The 14,411-nt window shown below is 41.9% G+C and overlaps 1 protein-coding gene across 3 annotated transcripts in view; it reads left to right on the top strand.

The window, feature by feature from the left end:
• The window catches only part of LOC110529611 (exostosin-1), a 280,429-nt gene that overhangs the window by 253,981 nt on the left and 12,037 nt on the right, over positions 1–14,411 (top strand). For all 3 annotated transcript variants that reach the window (XM_036985037.2, XM_036985039.2, XM_036985038.2), the window contains exons 7-8: positions 1,975–2,093; positions 2,603–2,698. In XM_036985037.2, coding sequence (XP_036840932.1) covers positions 1,975–2,093; positions 2,603–2,698 — 215 coding nt within the window. The remainder of the gene's footprint in view (positions 1–1,974; positions 2,094–2,602; positions 2,699–14,411) is intronic.

Genomic DNA, 14,411 nt, shown 5'->3' with positions numbered 1-14,411 from the left:
GTAGAGAGTCCAGCTCCTTTGGTACCTCCTATAATGTGCTTCACAATCCTCTTTTGTCTGTGTTTAAAGCTACTGGGAATGTATGAAGAGATGCCAAAGCAGTGGATAAGAATGAGAAGGTCCATTTACTGTAGAAACTTTAGAATGTTTGAATGTCCCCTGTTGAAACTGCTTGTTTTCCACAGTCATCCGACCCAATTCTCGTCGCCATTTGAGTGAATTTTTTGAATTTTGTTTGAGCTGTCAATAAATCTCAATCTATAGCTTTTCACATGAGGAAATTATATATTGTCTAAATCCTCGGATTAGATTGGCAGGGTACACAAAATGATGTGAATTATCCGACCGCTGCATATGCAGTTCCACACAGTCTTCTCCCATTGTGTAATGCCGATTCGGCAGTGTACAGAAGGACTATCTCCAGGATGTTGCTAGAAGAAGAGTGATTTGTTTACCACCACCTTGTGTGAAAAAGCGGTAACACTTGCCCTCGTCACCCCACCTCTTCACTTCCCCGGCACCTCTATTTATTTTTAAGGTTACCAACTAGATTTCCTCGAGGCTTCAGGGCCCCCTAACAGCTTTCTCCTTTGCAGTCCCATCACTATCATTGATCCAGCCTGGCTTTCTGTTTTGGTCCGGAAAACCCTCCAACTTGCCTTGTTTGCTGAGCATGATTGTTCCGGTTCATTGCAATCAGTGGGATTTTTTTTCTTCTATTACCATAGTACAGTTTGACTTCGTTCTGTCAATATTAATGAGGTCTAGTTTCTGAGCGTGTTTCAGATCACACTGAACCTTTCTAATGACGAGTTCTAGAGCTCCTTCGCTAAGGCCAGTAACAAGCATAAAGGCTAATAACCAACATGACACCTCGCTTCACTAGGCCTACAGTAAGGTATCCTGCAAAGGGCAGACTCTCAAGATAAGAGGGGCCATTATACAAGGCTCTTTTTTACAAATGTGGGACTAACAGCCTACTCTGCGACAGCTGTTGGTGTGTTCTAAAGGGAACAGTAATGTTGGATCAATGCTTAACATACCTTGTTGAAATTGAAAATATGTTTCCCCTGTCTTAACAACAGTTGAAGAAATTACTTTGATCACAGTTATTTCAATGAAAGTCATTTGAACAAAATGTTTTTGCCAGTTCTGCTTGGTACATTTGCAGTTTAATGTTGGATTCGAACGTTTGTTTGAAGTGCACTTAAAATTGCTGCCAGAAATGACTGTGGTGTTTCCCGGAGGAAACATTTCTTCTACAAAAGTGTTGCCAGAGTAAAATAGTTTAAGGCTTATGGAATTTTGATGACCGGATGATAATGATTATATTTTTTTATATATTTAACTAGGCAAGTTATTTAAGAACAAATTCTTATTTTACAATAACGACCTACCCCGGTCAAACCCTCCCCTAATAACCCGGACGACACCGGGCCAATTGTACGTCGCCCAATGGGACTCGTGTGGTCCTAATGCAATACTGAATCCTCCTTTGAAGATGATCGGCAGAGATTTTCTACAGATTTCTTTGCTTATGCAACAATGTCTGCAAAGAACAAACCTATTCAGGTAAATGCTATGCTCACCCAATGGACACATACAAACAGCCAGCACAAGTTTGCTATCACGTCAAGAAGGCATCGTTTGGTGATCAGGGTCCAAAATAGGTCTTCTAGAGGCACCACATAGCATCAGGGTAAATCCATAAATAGAGCCCAGTACACCAGAGAGGTCAGAGAGTCCACAGCCCTGTGTCAGAGAGATTGATAGGGATGCTGTAAGTGCACTGGGTGTCCATTTATGCTTGATGAGGTGGATGGATTGGAGAGTCCAGTCTGTCCCTTCTGAAGGTGTGTGTCAGAAAGGTTAATGTCTTGAGGTGCATGTGTGTTAAGTTGTGTCTGAAGGTGTGTATTAAGGTGTGCGTCTGAAGGTTTGTGTTAAGGTTTATGTCTCTCTGTGTGGTTGCAGGTAAGATCCCGTCCCAGGAGTTCACTGCTGTTATCCAGGCCGTGACTCCTCTCCAATCTCAGCTGCAGCCCATAGTCAAGCTCGTCATCGCTGTTGCCAAATCCAAGTTCTGTGCACAGGTGAGAGCTCAGACCTATGACCCGTGAGCTAAGGCGAAACAGCAGGGATGCAGACCATTCATTTTTATACTGTAACTCGAAGTCAGTGGAAGTTTATCTTATGGGATATAGCATAAAGCTTTATAGCTATACGGCATGTCATGTCTCCCATGCTATATTTACGGGTGTGCTATATGGCCAATATACCACAGCTAAGGGCTGTTCTTAGGATACCTGGATATAGCCCTTAGCCGTGGTATATTGGCCATATCACACAAACCACTGAGGTGCTTTATTGCAAATTATAAACTGGTTACCAACGTAATTAGAAGAGTAAAAGGAACTGTTATGTCATACCCATGGTATGTCTGATATACCACAGCTTTCAGCCAATTAGCATTCACCCACTCGAACCACCCAGTGGACAGACTTATTTTCGCTATATATCCGCTGCTAAAAAAAACAGTGGCTATATGTACGGGGTCTATGCTCTTTTGAATTAAGATTTGATTAAATTGTTTTGTTTGCAGATAATTGTGCTGTGGAATTGTGACAAGCCTTTACCTCCGAAGAGCAAGTGGCCCTCCACCACCGTGCCTATCACTGTCATTGAGGGAGAGAGAAAGGTATGAGATTTCTTAGTTAAGCGGGTGTTAAGATTACATGTTTTATCGATTTTAATGTGTTTTATTGAGTCTTAATCATTGAGGGAATGTGCATGACTGTTAAGGAGAACTGACACCAATATATTTATTTGACGTTCAAAAAATATTGCTATCAGGTTGTAAATCACAACTGGCCTGGTACATTGTTTGCTGCCTCCACCCATTCAGGATGCACTGTTTCAGTTTCAGTTTTTGAAAAAAACCTACGTTTTTTTTAAAACCCAAGACAAATTTAACTAAGGCTGGGAATGTCAATAAAATCAAATCAGCAAGGACAATGATCACAAGTCGGTCATAACGTGGGAAATAGGCTAGCGTATCTATTTATGTAGCTATTTATTTAGCAAGGTAAAAACACTGAGCCTAACGTTGGCTGGCTAGCTAGATAGTTGCTGGGAGGGTGTCATGTTGTTTTTCGGTGGCTAAAGCTAGAGGCAGGTGTCATTTGGCTAGCTAGCAAAAAATATGAATTTCTATGCTGAAATAGAACGACTATTATCCACGTAGCATATCTCTTGCGTTCATGAATTCAATGTGGCTATCTACTACCATTTCAGAGCACTATCGTCTGAGTGTGCCAGAGCGCAAAATAACTGATGAATTTATGACACCCGCTGAATACGACTGGTGTCAATAAAACGTAGGCAAAAAAAGTAAGATAGTTACGAAAGCTCTAGATAACATGTAAACAGCCTAACCAGCTCTGATAGGGCGAGTACAATGGTCAGAGGTGTTCTCTCATTTGTGTCTGGAAGTAGCTAGCAAGCTAGCCAACTTTAGCCAGTTAGCTTGGGTGACTGACTGCAAAACGCTCTGAATTTATGAACAGATAATCTGACAGCACTCTGAGGCAATTTATGAATGCAACCTGAGCTAGTTGTCAATCAAATGTTTTTGGCATTGATCAAATGGGTGGGCAGGCAGGCAAGTTCCCATTCATTTGTAAAAATGTGGGTTGGGACCAGCATACATTGGCAGGCAAGTTGCAGAAGGACAAGCAGGCTACTATTCCCCATCGTTTATCAGTGCAATTCTGAAAAAGTTTGAGAGGGTTTATCTAATTTTCCCTCATTAGATTTTAGCTCATCTCACTCTAGCTAGCGGCAGCGGCAGAGCGTTGGACATGTAACCGAAAGGTTGCAAGTTCATATCCCCGAGCTGACAAGGTACAAATCTGTCATTCTGCCCCTGAACAGGCAGTTAACCCACTGTTCCTAGGCTATCATTGAAAATAAGAATTTGTTCTTAACTGACTTGCCTAGTAAAATAAAATAAATTGTTGTTGTTGATGTGCATAACTGAGGGATGTGCATAACTTTCATGGTGGTTTCATCAACATTAAATCTAGAATCGGCTTCCTATTTCGCAACAAAGCCTCCTTCACTCACGCCGCCAAACATACCCTCGTAAAACGGACTATCCTACCAATAATTGACAAAATAGCTTCCAATACTCTACTCAGCAAACTGGATGCAGTCTATCACAGTGCCATCAGTTTTGTTACCAAAGCCCCTTATAACACCCACCACTGCGACCTGTATGCTCTAGTCGGCTGGCCCTCGCTACATATTCGTCGCCAGACCCACTGGCTCCAGGTCATCTATAAGTCGAAGTTAGGTAAAGCTCCGCCTTATCTCAGCTCACTGGTCACGATGGCAACACCCAACCGTAGCACGCACTCTAGTAGGTATATTTCACTGGCCATCCCCAAAGCCAACACGTCCTTTGGCCACCTTTCCTTCCAGTTCTCTGCTGCCAATGACTGGAACGAATTGCAAAAATCGCTGAAACTGGAGACTTATATTTCCCTCACTAACTTTAAACATCAGCTATCTGAGCAGCTAACTGATCACTGCAGCTGTACATAGCCATCTGTAAATAGCCCACCCAATCTACCTACCTCATCCCCATATTATTTTTATTTATTTTTCTGCGCTTTTGCACACCAGTATCTCTGCTTGCACATCATCATCTGCTCATCTATCACTCCAGTGATAATTTAATCAATTGTAACTACTTCGCACACACTGTATATAGACTTTCCTTTTTTTCTATGGTGTTATTGACTGTATGCTTGTTTATTCCATGTGTAACTCTGTGTTGTTGTTTGTGTCGCACTGCTTTGCTTTATCTTGGCCAGGTCATAGTTGTAAATGAGAACTTGTACTCAACTAGCTTACCTGGTTAAATAAAGGTGAAATAAATAAATGTAATTCAATCAATAGGACTGTAAAGTTACCAAATGTAAAAGGACTCCCGTGGTATTTACATATTTGCAAAAATCCATTCAGGTGTATTTTGTGGCTTTTGGCGAATGCGTTCTAATGATCTAAAGTCACACTGTTGCTACAGCCTGTAAACACACAGTCCAGTTCAAAGTGAATGATGACAGGCCCGTGTGGCAAATTGCTTATTTGCATAAAGGCCTACTGTAGCTCTGATTGGCTATGGCTCACCGCTCTGCGTAGACTCTGGTCCTTGACGAGACAGATGTATTTATTCGTTTTATTTACTGCAGTGTCTATTAATTGTCCAAACGCACGGCCGCTTTCCCACTCTATAATGCTTTCGAATTTTCACAAATGCCAAACATTCTAAGAATTTATGAAAATGTGAAAATCACCAATACTAAGTGCCAGCTTGTCAGAAATGTAAAAAAAAAAAAAAAAAAAATACAATATATAATCTGTCAAATTCTTCCTGGGGGTGTATATGAACAGATTTTAATATGTTTTCATGTTGCAACAACTCTGTCAGTTCCACTTTAAAGTCAGGGGAGATAAAATGCAGTCGTACATTTCTAATAAAATCCTTTCAAGCTTTTCTTTAATTTGTCCTTTTTGGAACTGGCCCTGACTGAGTGCGAGTCTGTCTCCTGGAATCTGAGCTCAGCTTACCCTGACTGTTGAGCCATGAAGCAGCTTGAGGCTGCTTCCAGGACTGTTCCAGGCGCACTCTGGATAAAACACCGGTCCATCACAATGCCATTACTGTGCCAAGCCTTAGCTGAATCATTTTAGTAGTGCTAAAGGTACCACTTTGCAGTGATGTTCTTATGAGCTTTTAAAACAATAGGAGTTAGTACACCAGACATCATACTTCCAAACAGGACAAATGCTCTTACGGAATGCAAGCATCTTAAACACAGTAATGTGGTTTCAATCAAACTATTCTGATGAAACGCTATTGCGCTGACAGTATGAATTCATCCAACCCTTCATTGAGTCCAAATAATCACTCCGATTGTGTTATTTGGAGCGTTCCATTCACTTAAAGAGAGCGTTCACCCAAATTACACACTTTCCATGATTTCCTTACCCAGTAAGCAGTCTATGGACAAGGTATGACAGTAATCCATTCTTTAGTTTTCCTGGCACTGTTTCCAAATGCTAACATTTAGCGTTTGTGGCACAAATACCATTCAAGTTAAATGACTGATATTAGAATTGTTCATGCATCATGTCCAAATCAATCGAAAGTGTCTCAAATTGATTGTGAAGCTCAACAGTCACTTATAGATGATTTGAACATGATGAGCAAAAAATGTTAAAGTCTGTCCCATGACATAAAATGGGATTTGTATCACAAATGCTAAAACGTTAGCCATGGAAACAAAACCAAAGCATGGATTGCTGTCACACATTGTCTACAGACTGCTTGGAAACCAATGTGTGCTTTTGCAATTGGGTGAACTATCCCTTTAATTGCTGGCTTCATAAATATCTCCTACTCAAAGCCAAAGTGGAATTCCAATCAGCAGTGTCATGCTTGCTGCTTACCACAGAATTCAGTCAACCCTCCCACCCCCCACGCTCTCTCTCTCTCACACACACACACACTTCTCAGTTTTTCCATAACCCGCAGCAGCCCAGCTGTTGTCCTAACACAAGGCCAGTACTCCATGCCGCCCCACTGAGGCAGGAGCAGGACCCTAAAACCCAATGGCAGATCCCTTAATTGATATTGTTTGTTCTCATGTGGTAAACACGGCAATGGAAAAAATGTGTTCCCATTATAACAATAAACAGCTTTTCTAAAAGCTTTTAATACTCTTTGAGTATTCTAGCCTAACAAGACAGCTGCTCCAGAGTAGTAATTCTCCACAGCTCTCTCCCCAAACAATAAGAGTTTCAATGTGTGGAAACCAGCGAGTCAAACGTTCACATCACACTGAATCAGAGCACTGCCAAGAGACTGAGGAAAGGCTAATGGTGGATGTGTTCCGTGTTCTGCAATTGTGCATCTTTTGTTGTCCCTCATATCATCTGTGAAAAAAGCAAAGTAATTGTATGTTTGTCAGGGGGACAGAATATCTAAAGAGGCTCTTATTATCTGGTGTCCTAAATAGTTTATCTCCCCTCAAGGCCGGCATTCAGTTTAAACATTTAAGCAGTGTTTTCCTACTGCCTAATACATGTCACCTATTTATTTAGGCTCATTGAAATTACACTGTAACCTAGACCCCATTTATTGTGTTTTCGGTCCTATACTTTCCATTGTGTTTACACTATTTTCCTTTTTAGCAAGCTAGTATGAAAAGCAGGGGCATCATTTCATGCTGTTGCATGAATGCATTGTGTGATAGACAAGGGAAAACACTGGCTGCTGTGAAAGGGCCTTAATGAACCACAGTCCCTCTCCCCTCCGTCGTAATATATCATTTTTGTATTTCAATGGACTGCACTAATCAGCCCTGAGTAGAGGTCACCAGCAGCATTTGATCAAAATCCAGCATATTATATTATCGATTTTTCCTCCATGTTTGTGTCCTCAGGAAAGTAACACATCTAAAAATAGGTCCCCTCATCATGTTCCTTCAATTTTCATTTCCATTTGAAGGCTAATTAAGTTGGCCCACATTCTTGCCATGGATCACTTTATAGCCAGCTGCCATTAGATCACTATCCTTGCTCTCGACAGACCTGCCACTCACTCCCAAGCCTGATGGCTTGGAGCTAAGCCCTTCACTGACTTGTGGGGTGTGCGTGATTGTGTGCGTCGGTGTACATGTGAGATCTCCACAGTAGCATCTCCACAGCTGTGTGTGGGTGGCTGGCTGGCTGAGTGTGTTCCTGTCCTGTGATGCGACGCCTCAAGAAGGGCTCACTGTCTCATTAGCACCTCCAGCTCCCCATCCTTGTCTGATAGCCATTTTCATCAACTGATAATTCATATACAGCCTGGATAACAAGATGTCTCATCAGAAGGGAACGTGGTTAATAAGAACAGATAAATGAAATAAAGTGATTCTTTCAAAGCGTTAGATATTTGATCTCTTGCAAAGCATAGTAATTGGGTTAGTCAAATGCTTTGGAGCACTCTACCATTTTCTCCTCAGGGCGGTCATTTGTCTCACCATGTATACGAGGTGATCTATGGTCACTCAGGGTGTCATTTGTTGTCCCTGAACAATTCTGTCACCTTAATTCATTGTTACTTTCAATAATAATTCCCTGCTTGGCACCCTGAGTTTTCAATTCATGAGTTGATCCTCAAAATCAATTCAGTCCATTCATTCAGGATATACTTTATGTGTTAAATGTTACAGGGCAGAGTTCAAGTAGGCCCCCACTAAATCCAGTCTGCATGGTGATTAGGCCATTCTAGGGGTCAGTTTTCATTCACAACTTGGATTCACAATATCCTTATCGCCTAACCTGCAATCAAATCAATCTGTATACTACAATTGAGTGTCACGCCCTGACCGTAGATTGCTTTGTATGGGGCGGCAGGGTAGCCTAGTGGTTAGAGCGTTGGGCTAGTAACCGGAAGGTTGCACGTTCAAATCCCCAAGCTGACAAGGTACAAATCTGTCGTTCTGCCCCTGAACAGGCAGTTAACCCACTGTTCCTAGGCCGTCATTGAAAAAAATAATTTGTTCTTAACTGACTAGTTAAACAAAGGTATAAAACTTTTTTTTTTTTAAGTTTCTATTTTTAGTTTGGTCAGGGTGTGATGTGGGTGGGTATTCTATGTTTTGTTCTATGTTTGTATTTCTATGTGTTTGGCCTGGTATGGTTCCCAATCAGAGGCAGCTGTCAATCGTTGTCTCTGATTGAGAACCATACTTGGGCAGCCTGGTTTCGCCCTTGAGTTGTGGGTAGTTGTTTTCTGTTTTGTGTGTATCACCTGACAGAACTGTTTCGTTCTCGTTATCTGGCGTTGTTATTTTGTTTAGTGTTCAGTTTTTTATTAAATTTACAACATGAACACTTACCACGCTGCACCTTGGTCCTCTCCTTCTTCCACCTACGACGACCGTTACATTGAGGAATAATGACACATGATTGCACTTTGAAGCAAAACAATACAAATAAAAAATGGTACACAAAGTGGAGGAAATCTATTTCTACTGCAAAAAAAGTACACCTGCATGATACAAATTATCCAAGTTCAACAGGCTGAAATATCTCACTTCACATTCCCTTAAACTCCGAACAGAGTCTGTGTAAACAGCAATGGTAAAGGAAGTTCACAAAGGAGCTGGGTTTCTGTGGGCCAGTCAGGGTTCTTGGGCCACTGGGCAGGTTGAGGTTGTCCCTGGGCTGTACTATATGGCGTGTCTGGGGCTCCCTCGGCCCTTGGGGTAGGTGTCGAAGGATCCATATGCAGTGAGGTCAGAACACACGCTCCCACAGGACGGCAGGTAGCCTAGTGAAATGTCGCTGGTTCGACTACCCGAGCTGTGCCTTTGAGCAAGGCACTTAACCCAAATTTGCTCCAGTGGCGCGGTGCTACTATGGCTGACCTTGTAAAACAACACATTTCACTGCACCTATCCGGTGTTTGTGACAAAACATCCTCCATCCTCAGTCTCCTAAGGCAGGCTAGACAGCTTGATAGCATTTCACGGTAAGGTTGTTGTATTCGGCACATGTGAGAAATAAAATTTGATTTGATTTGTGAGAGAGAGGTCAAAAGGCTAAGGAGTAAGGGCCACAGGTAGCAAACAACAAACGACAAAGACACTTGATTTGTGGCTTAATATTTAGCTGAGTCATGACTTTAGAGTTGAGTTCTGCTTATGTGGCATCTTTATCAAACATAATGCAATTTTAGTTGACAGTCACTGTAAATAATATGAATATTTAATATCTGAACAAGCTGTTCAAAATTACAACTTCATGCAATTTCATGAAGTGTATATTTACCCCACCATGATACTATGAATTATGTACAGAGATGGGCTTTGACAAAAATGTATCTTGGAAACGACACTTGAGCCATTGAAATCATTTTCTCTGCTGAACTTTGAACTTTGACTATGAATGTATCAAGCATCAAATATGATTAACCCGTAAAGAAAAGCATTGACAAGACTCTGAAGATTGGCCTTGAAGAAACAAGAGTCAATGGAGATATGGGTGATGCCACATTTTCACCAGGTGACTCAGTGCTACGTCCCTGTATATCTGCCTAGAGGAAAAACCCATTGACACTGACCAGGGAGAGAAAGGAAGGAAAGGACAGTGACAGATCAAAACCCTGTGCCACTGTCTCCATGAGACTAGTTAAAGCAGCCCTAGGGGGCGAAGACTGTGGGCTCTGCGACAGAGGAGGCGGAGGGAGACAGACACAGGGAGGATGAGAGAGCGAGAGAGAGATAGAGAGATGGGCAGACTGAAGGACAAACAGTCCCTAAAGATGTGTATTGGAATCTGAGCTCCAGAGTATATACAGACCTGATGGGAGAGCTGCGGGTGAAGAGGGGTGAGCGATACAACAACAACAACAGCTGGCTAGCCTGATAACCAGAGCAGTGTGTAACCATCAGAACATACCTATATGGGGAAATTAGAGCAATTCATTGAACATTATACAGAGAGTATGCTAATCGGCAATGCAGACCATTAATACAGTAAGGCAAGGTGCACTGCAAGCTAAACGAATACCACTTAATGTTGTGAAGAGTGTGTTGATAATTTTTACCTCTACTGAGGGAGTTATGTTTGATACACACCAGTGAGAGTGCTTTAGTGAGTATCCTCCAGGCTTTACGCTGAAAAAACAGTGAAATTCAGACAGCGTCGCTGGCATGCTGATAGACATTAGAGCTTATTAAGATTAAAGGAATCCATGTCATGTAGAATCTTTTCAAATTTGGCACTGTTTGATGAAACTATTCTCAACTAAAGAGGCACACTGCATACTCATTTCACATTGTGATATTTGCTATTCATTTCTATTTTGAAAAAAATATCTTCGCCCTTGGATATCCGAGTCATAGTTAGCGAGTAATAGCAACGGATTAATTTGAATTTCACGGAAGAACTTTGTCTATGAACATACATGGAGCTATTAAAGCTGGAGTCCCCTTTTCCTCGTTTATATAAATACCCTTAAATAATTAAAATCCTCTAAAAATGCATAATTACAGGCAGCTCTATAAAGCCTGCATTTAGGGTAATGGATTAGGTCGTCCACATCATATTAGCCTGGCCGGCAGATCGATAGTTAATAGAGAAGGCACTGATCCCTAAAGCTGTGGTAGGATAATTATCATTAAAATATGCATTTCTTGTGTAAAATGTATTTACAGTCCCATGAGGGTTACCCATGAGTGTTTTAAACTGGTCTTATTCAATCAAGCCCCCAAGACCAGGAGACTACGAGACTAAATATACATCATTTAAGCAATAATGCATGAGGCCATGTGTTATGACATTTTTTATCATGGCTGTGACGTGGTCATAGCCATGAGGCAAGCAGAGTGGGATAGACCGCCACAGCCATGATAAAAATGTCATAACACATTGACTCAAGTGTATTGCTTTTATACAACAGGTTACCAGCATTAAAACTAGTCAAGGATCATATCACCTCCACCTTACTGGCCACCCTAGACCCACTTCAGTTTGCATACCACCCACAGATGACGCAATCGCCATCACACTGCACACTGCCCTATCCCATCTGGACAAAAGGAATACCTATGTAAGAATGCTGTTAATTGACTACAGCTCAGCATTCAACACCATAGTACCCTCCAAGCTCATCATCAAGCTGGAGGCCCTGGGTCTCAACCCCGCCCTGTGCAATTGGGTCCTGAACTTTCTGATGAGCCGCCTCCAGGTGGTGAAAGTAGGAAACAGTATCTCCACTTCACTGACCCTCATCACTGGGGCCCCACAAAGGTGTGTGCTCAGCCCCCTCCTGTACTCCCTGTTCACCCGTGACTGCGTGGCCATGCACGCCTCCAACTCAATCATCAAGTTTGTAGATGACACGACAGTAGTGGGCTTGATTACCAACAATGACAAGACAGCCTACAGGGAGGAGGTGAGGGCACTCGGAGTGTGGTGTCAGGAAAACAACCTCTCACTCAACTTCAACGAAACAAAGGAGATGATCGTGGACTTCAGGAAACAGCAGAGGGAGCAGCCCCCTATCCACATTGAAGGGACAGCAGTGGAGGTGGAAAGCTTGAAGTTCCTCTGCGTACATATCACAGACAAACTGAAATGGTCCACTCACACAGACAGTGTGGTGAAGAAGTCGCAACAGCACCTCTTCAACCTCAGGAGGCTGAAGAAATTTGGCTTGTCACCCAAAACCCTAACAAACTTTTACAGATGCACAATCGAGAGCATCCTGTCGGGCTGTATCACAGCCTGGTACGGTAACTGTACCGCCCTCGACCGCAAGGCTCTCCAGAGGGTGGTGCGGTCTGCACAACACATCACCAGGGGAAAACGACCTGCCCTCCAGGACACCTACAGCACCAGATGTCATAGGAAGGCCAAAAAGATCATTAAGGACATCACCCAACCAATCCACTGCCTGTTCACACCGCTACCATCCAGAAGGTGAGGTCAGTAGAGGTGCATCAAAGCTGGGACCGAGAGACTGAAGAACAGCTTCTATCTCAAGGCCATCAGACTATTAAACAGCAACCACTAACTCAGAGAGGCTGCTGCCTACATTGAGACCCAATCACTGGCCACTTTAATAAATGGATCACTAGTCACTTTATACAATGCACTCTAAATAATGCCACTTTAATAATTTTACATATCTTACATTACTCATATAACATGTAAATACTGTATTTTATACCATCTATTGCACCTTGCCAATGCTGCTCAGCCATCGCTCATCCATATACTTACATGTACATATTCTCATTCACCCCTTTAGATGTGTGTGTATTAGAAGCACACTTGCATTAACATCTGCAAACCATGTGTATGTGACAAATAACATTTGGTTTGATTTGAAAAGCAAGATTCTTTCCCAAACCGTACATTTTTCAACTAAACATGATGCTACATTCACTAACACTGGTTGTCAAGTGCAATTTTAGGCCTTTTCTGGTCGTTAGTTCTATTCATATTGACTGCCATGTCAAGCAAAACTACCCAAGGGCTGGTTGATAGTTCCAGAACTTTGCAGGTTGCGATGGCAAACAAAATGGTTGCTATGGAGGCTTTTTTACAGTGGATATCAAGTTTCTAACTTGCATGGCTGGGCAGATGACAGTGGATCTGTAAAAGTAGTAGTGCATTGCTAGGTAACGACGGAAACGATGGCACTTTTTAGGAATGTGGCCATGTGTATGTTGTCTAGCATATCATGGGCAGGATAGACTAGCAATGGGAATATCCAAACCGCCCCATTTTATAATCAGATTCAACATGACAGACTGTAAACATCACATGACACAATAATATTAACAGATCAGAACAACAAGATCAAGGGCTACCACTATCTCTTCAGGAAAAATACATTTTATTTGTCACATGCTGTCACGTTCTGACCTTAGTTCTTTTGTTATGTCTTTGTTTAGTATGGTCAGGGCGTGAGTTGGGTGGGTTGTCTATGTTCCTTTTTCTATGATTTGGGATTTCTGTGTTTGGCCTGGTATGGTTCTCAATCAGAGGCAGCTGTCAATTGTTGTCCCTGATTGAGAACCATACTTAGGTAGCCTGGTTTCACTTTTGAGTTGTGGGTGATTGTTTTTCGTGTTAGTGCCACACGGGACTGTTTCGTTTGTTTCGGTATTTCACGTTGTTATTTTGTAGTTTAATGTTCTTGTAAATAAAGTAACGTTATGGACACTTACCACGCTGCACATTGGACCGATCTCTCCTACTCCTCCTCATCAGAAGAAGAGGACAGGCGTTACACATGCTTCGTAAACAACAAGTGTTGACTAACACTGAAATGCTTATTTACAGGCTCTTACCAACGGTGCAGAGAGAAAGAAAATAGAAATTGTAGAAAAATAATAATACCACAAGGAATAAATACACAATGCGTGACGATAACTTTGCTATATACATGGGGTACCAGTACTGAGTCGATGTGGAGGGGTACGAGGTAATTAAGGAAGAGATATTGTACTGCAATGTGGAGGGAGCTAGCACACAAGCATTTCCCTGCACCTTTATACTTGCTGTAATAGTGTACAGTGCATTCGGAAAGTATTCAGACCACTTGACTTTTTACACATTTTGTTACGTTACAGCCTTAATCTAAAAATGTATTACATTGTTTTTTCCTTATCAATCTACACACAATACCCCATAATGACAAAGCAAAAACAGTTTTATAGAACTGTTTACTAATTTATTTGAAATAAAAAACTGAAATACGTCATTTACATAAGTATTCAGACCCTTTACTCAGTACTTTGTTGAAGCACCTTTGGCAGTGATTACAACCTCGAGTCTTC

The sequence above is a fragment of the Oncorhynchus mykiss genome, chromosome 8, assembly GCF_057628025.1.
Source record: "Oncorhynchus mykiss isolate SJ-2025 chromosome 8, ASM5762802v1, whole genome shotgun sequence".
NCBI classification, from domain to species: domain Eukaryota; kingdom Metazoa; phylum Chordata; class Actinopteri; order Salmoniformes; family Salmonidae; genus Oncorhynchus; species Oncorhynchus mykiss.
This window is presented reverse-complemented; position numbering and strand designations above follow the sequence as displayed.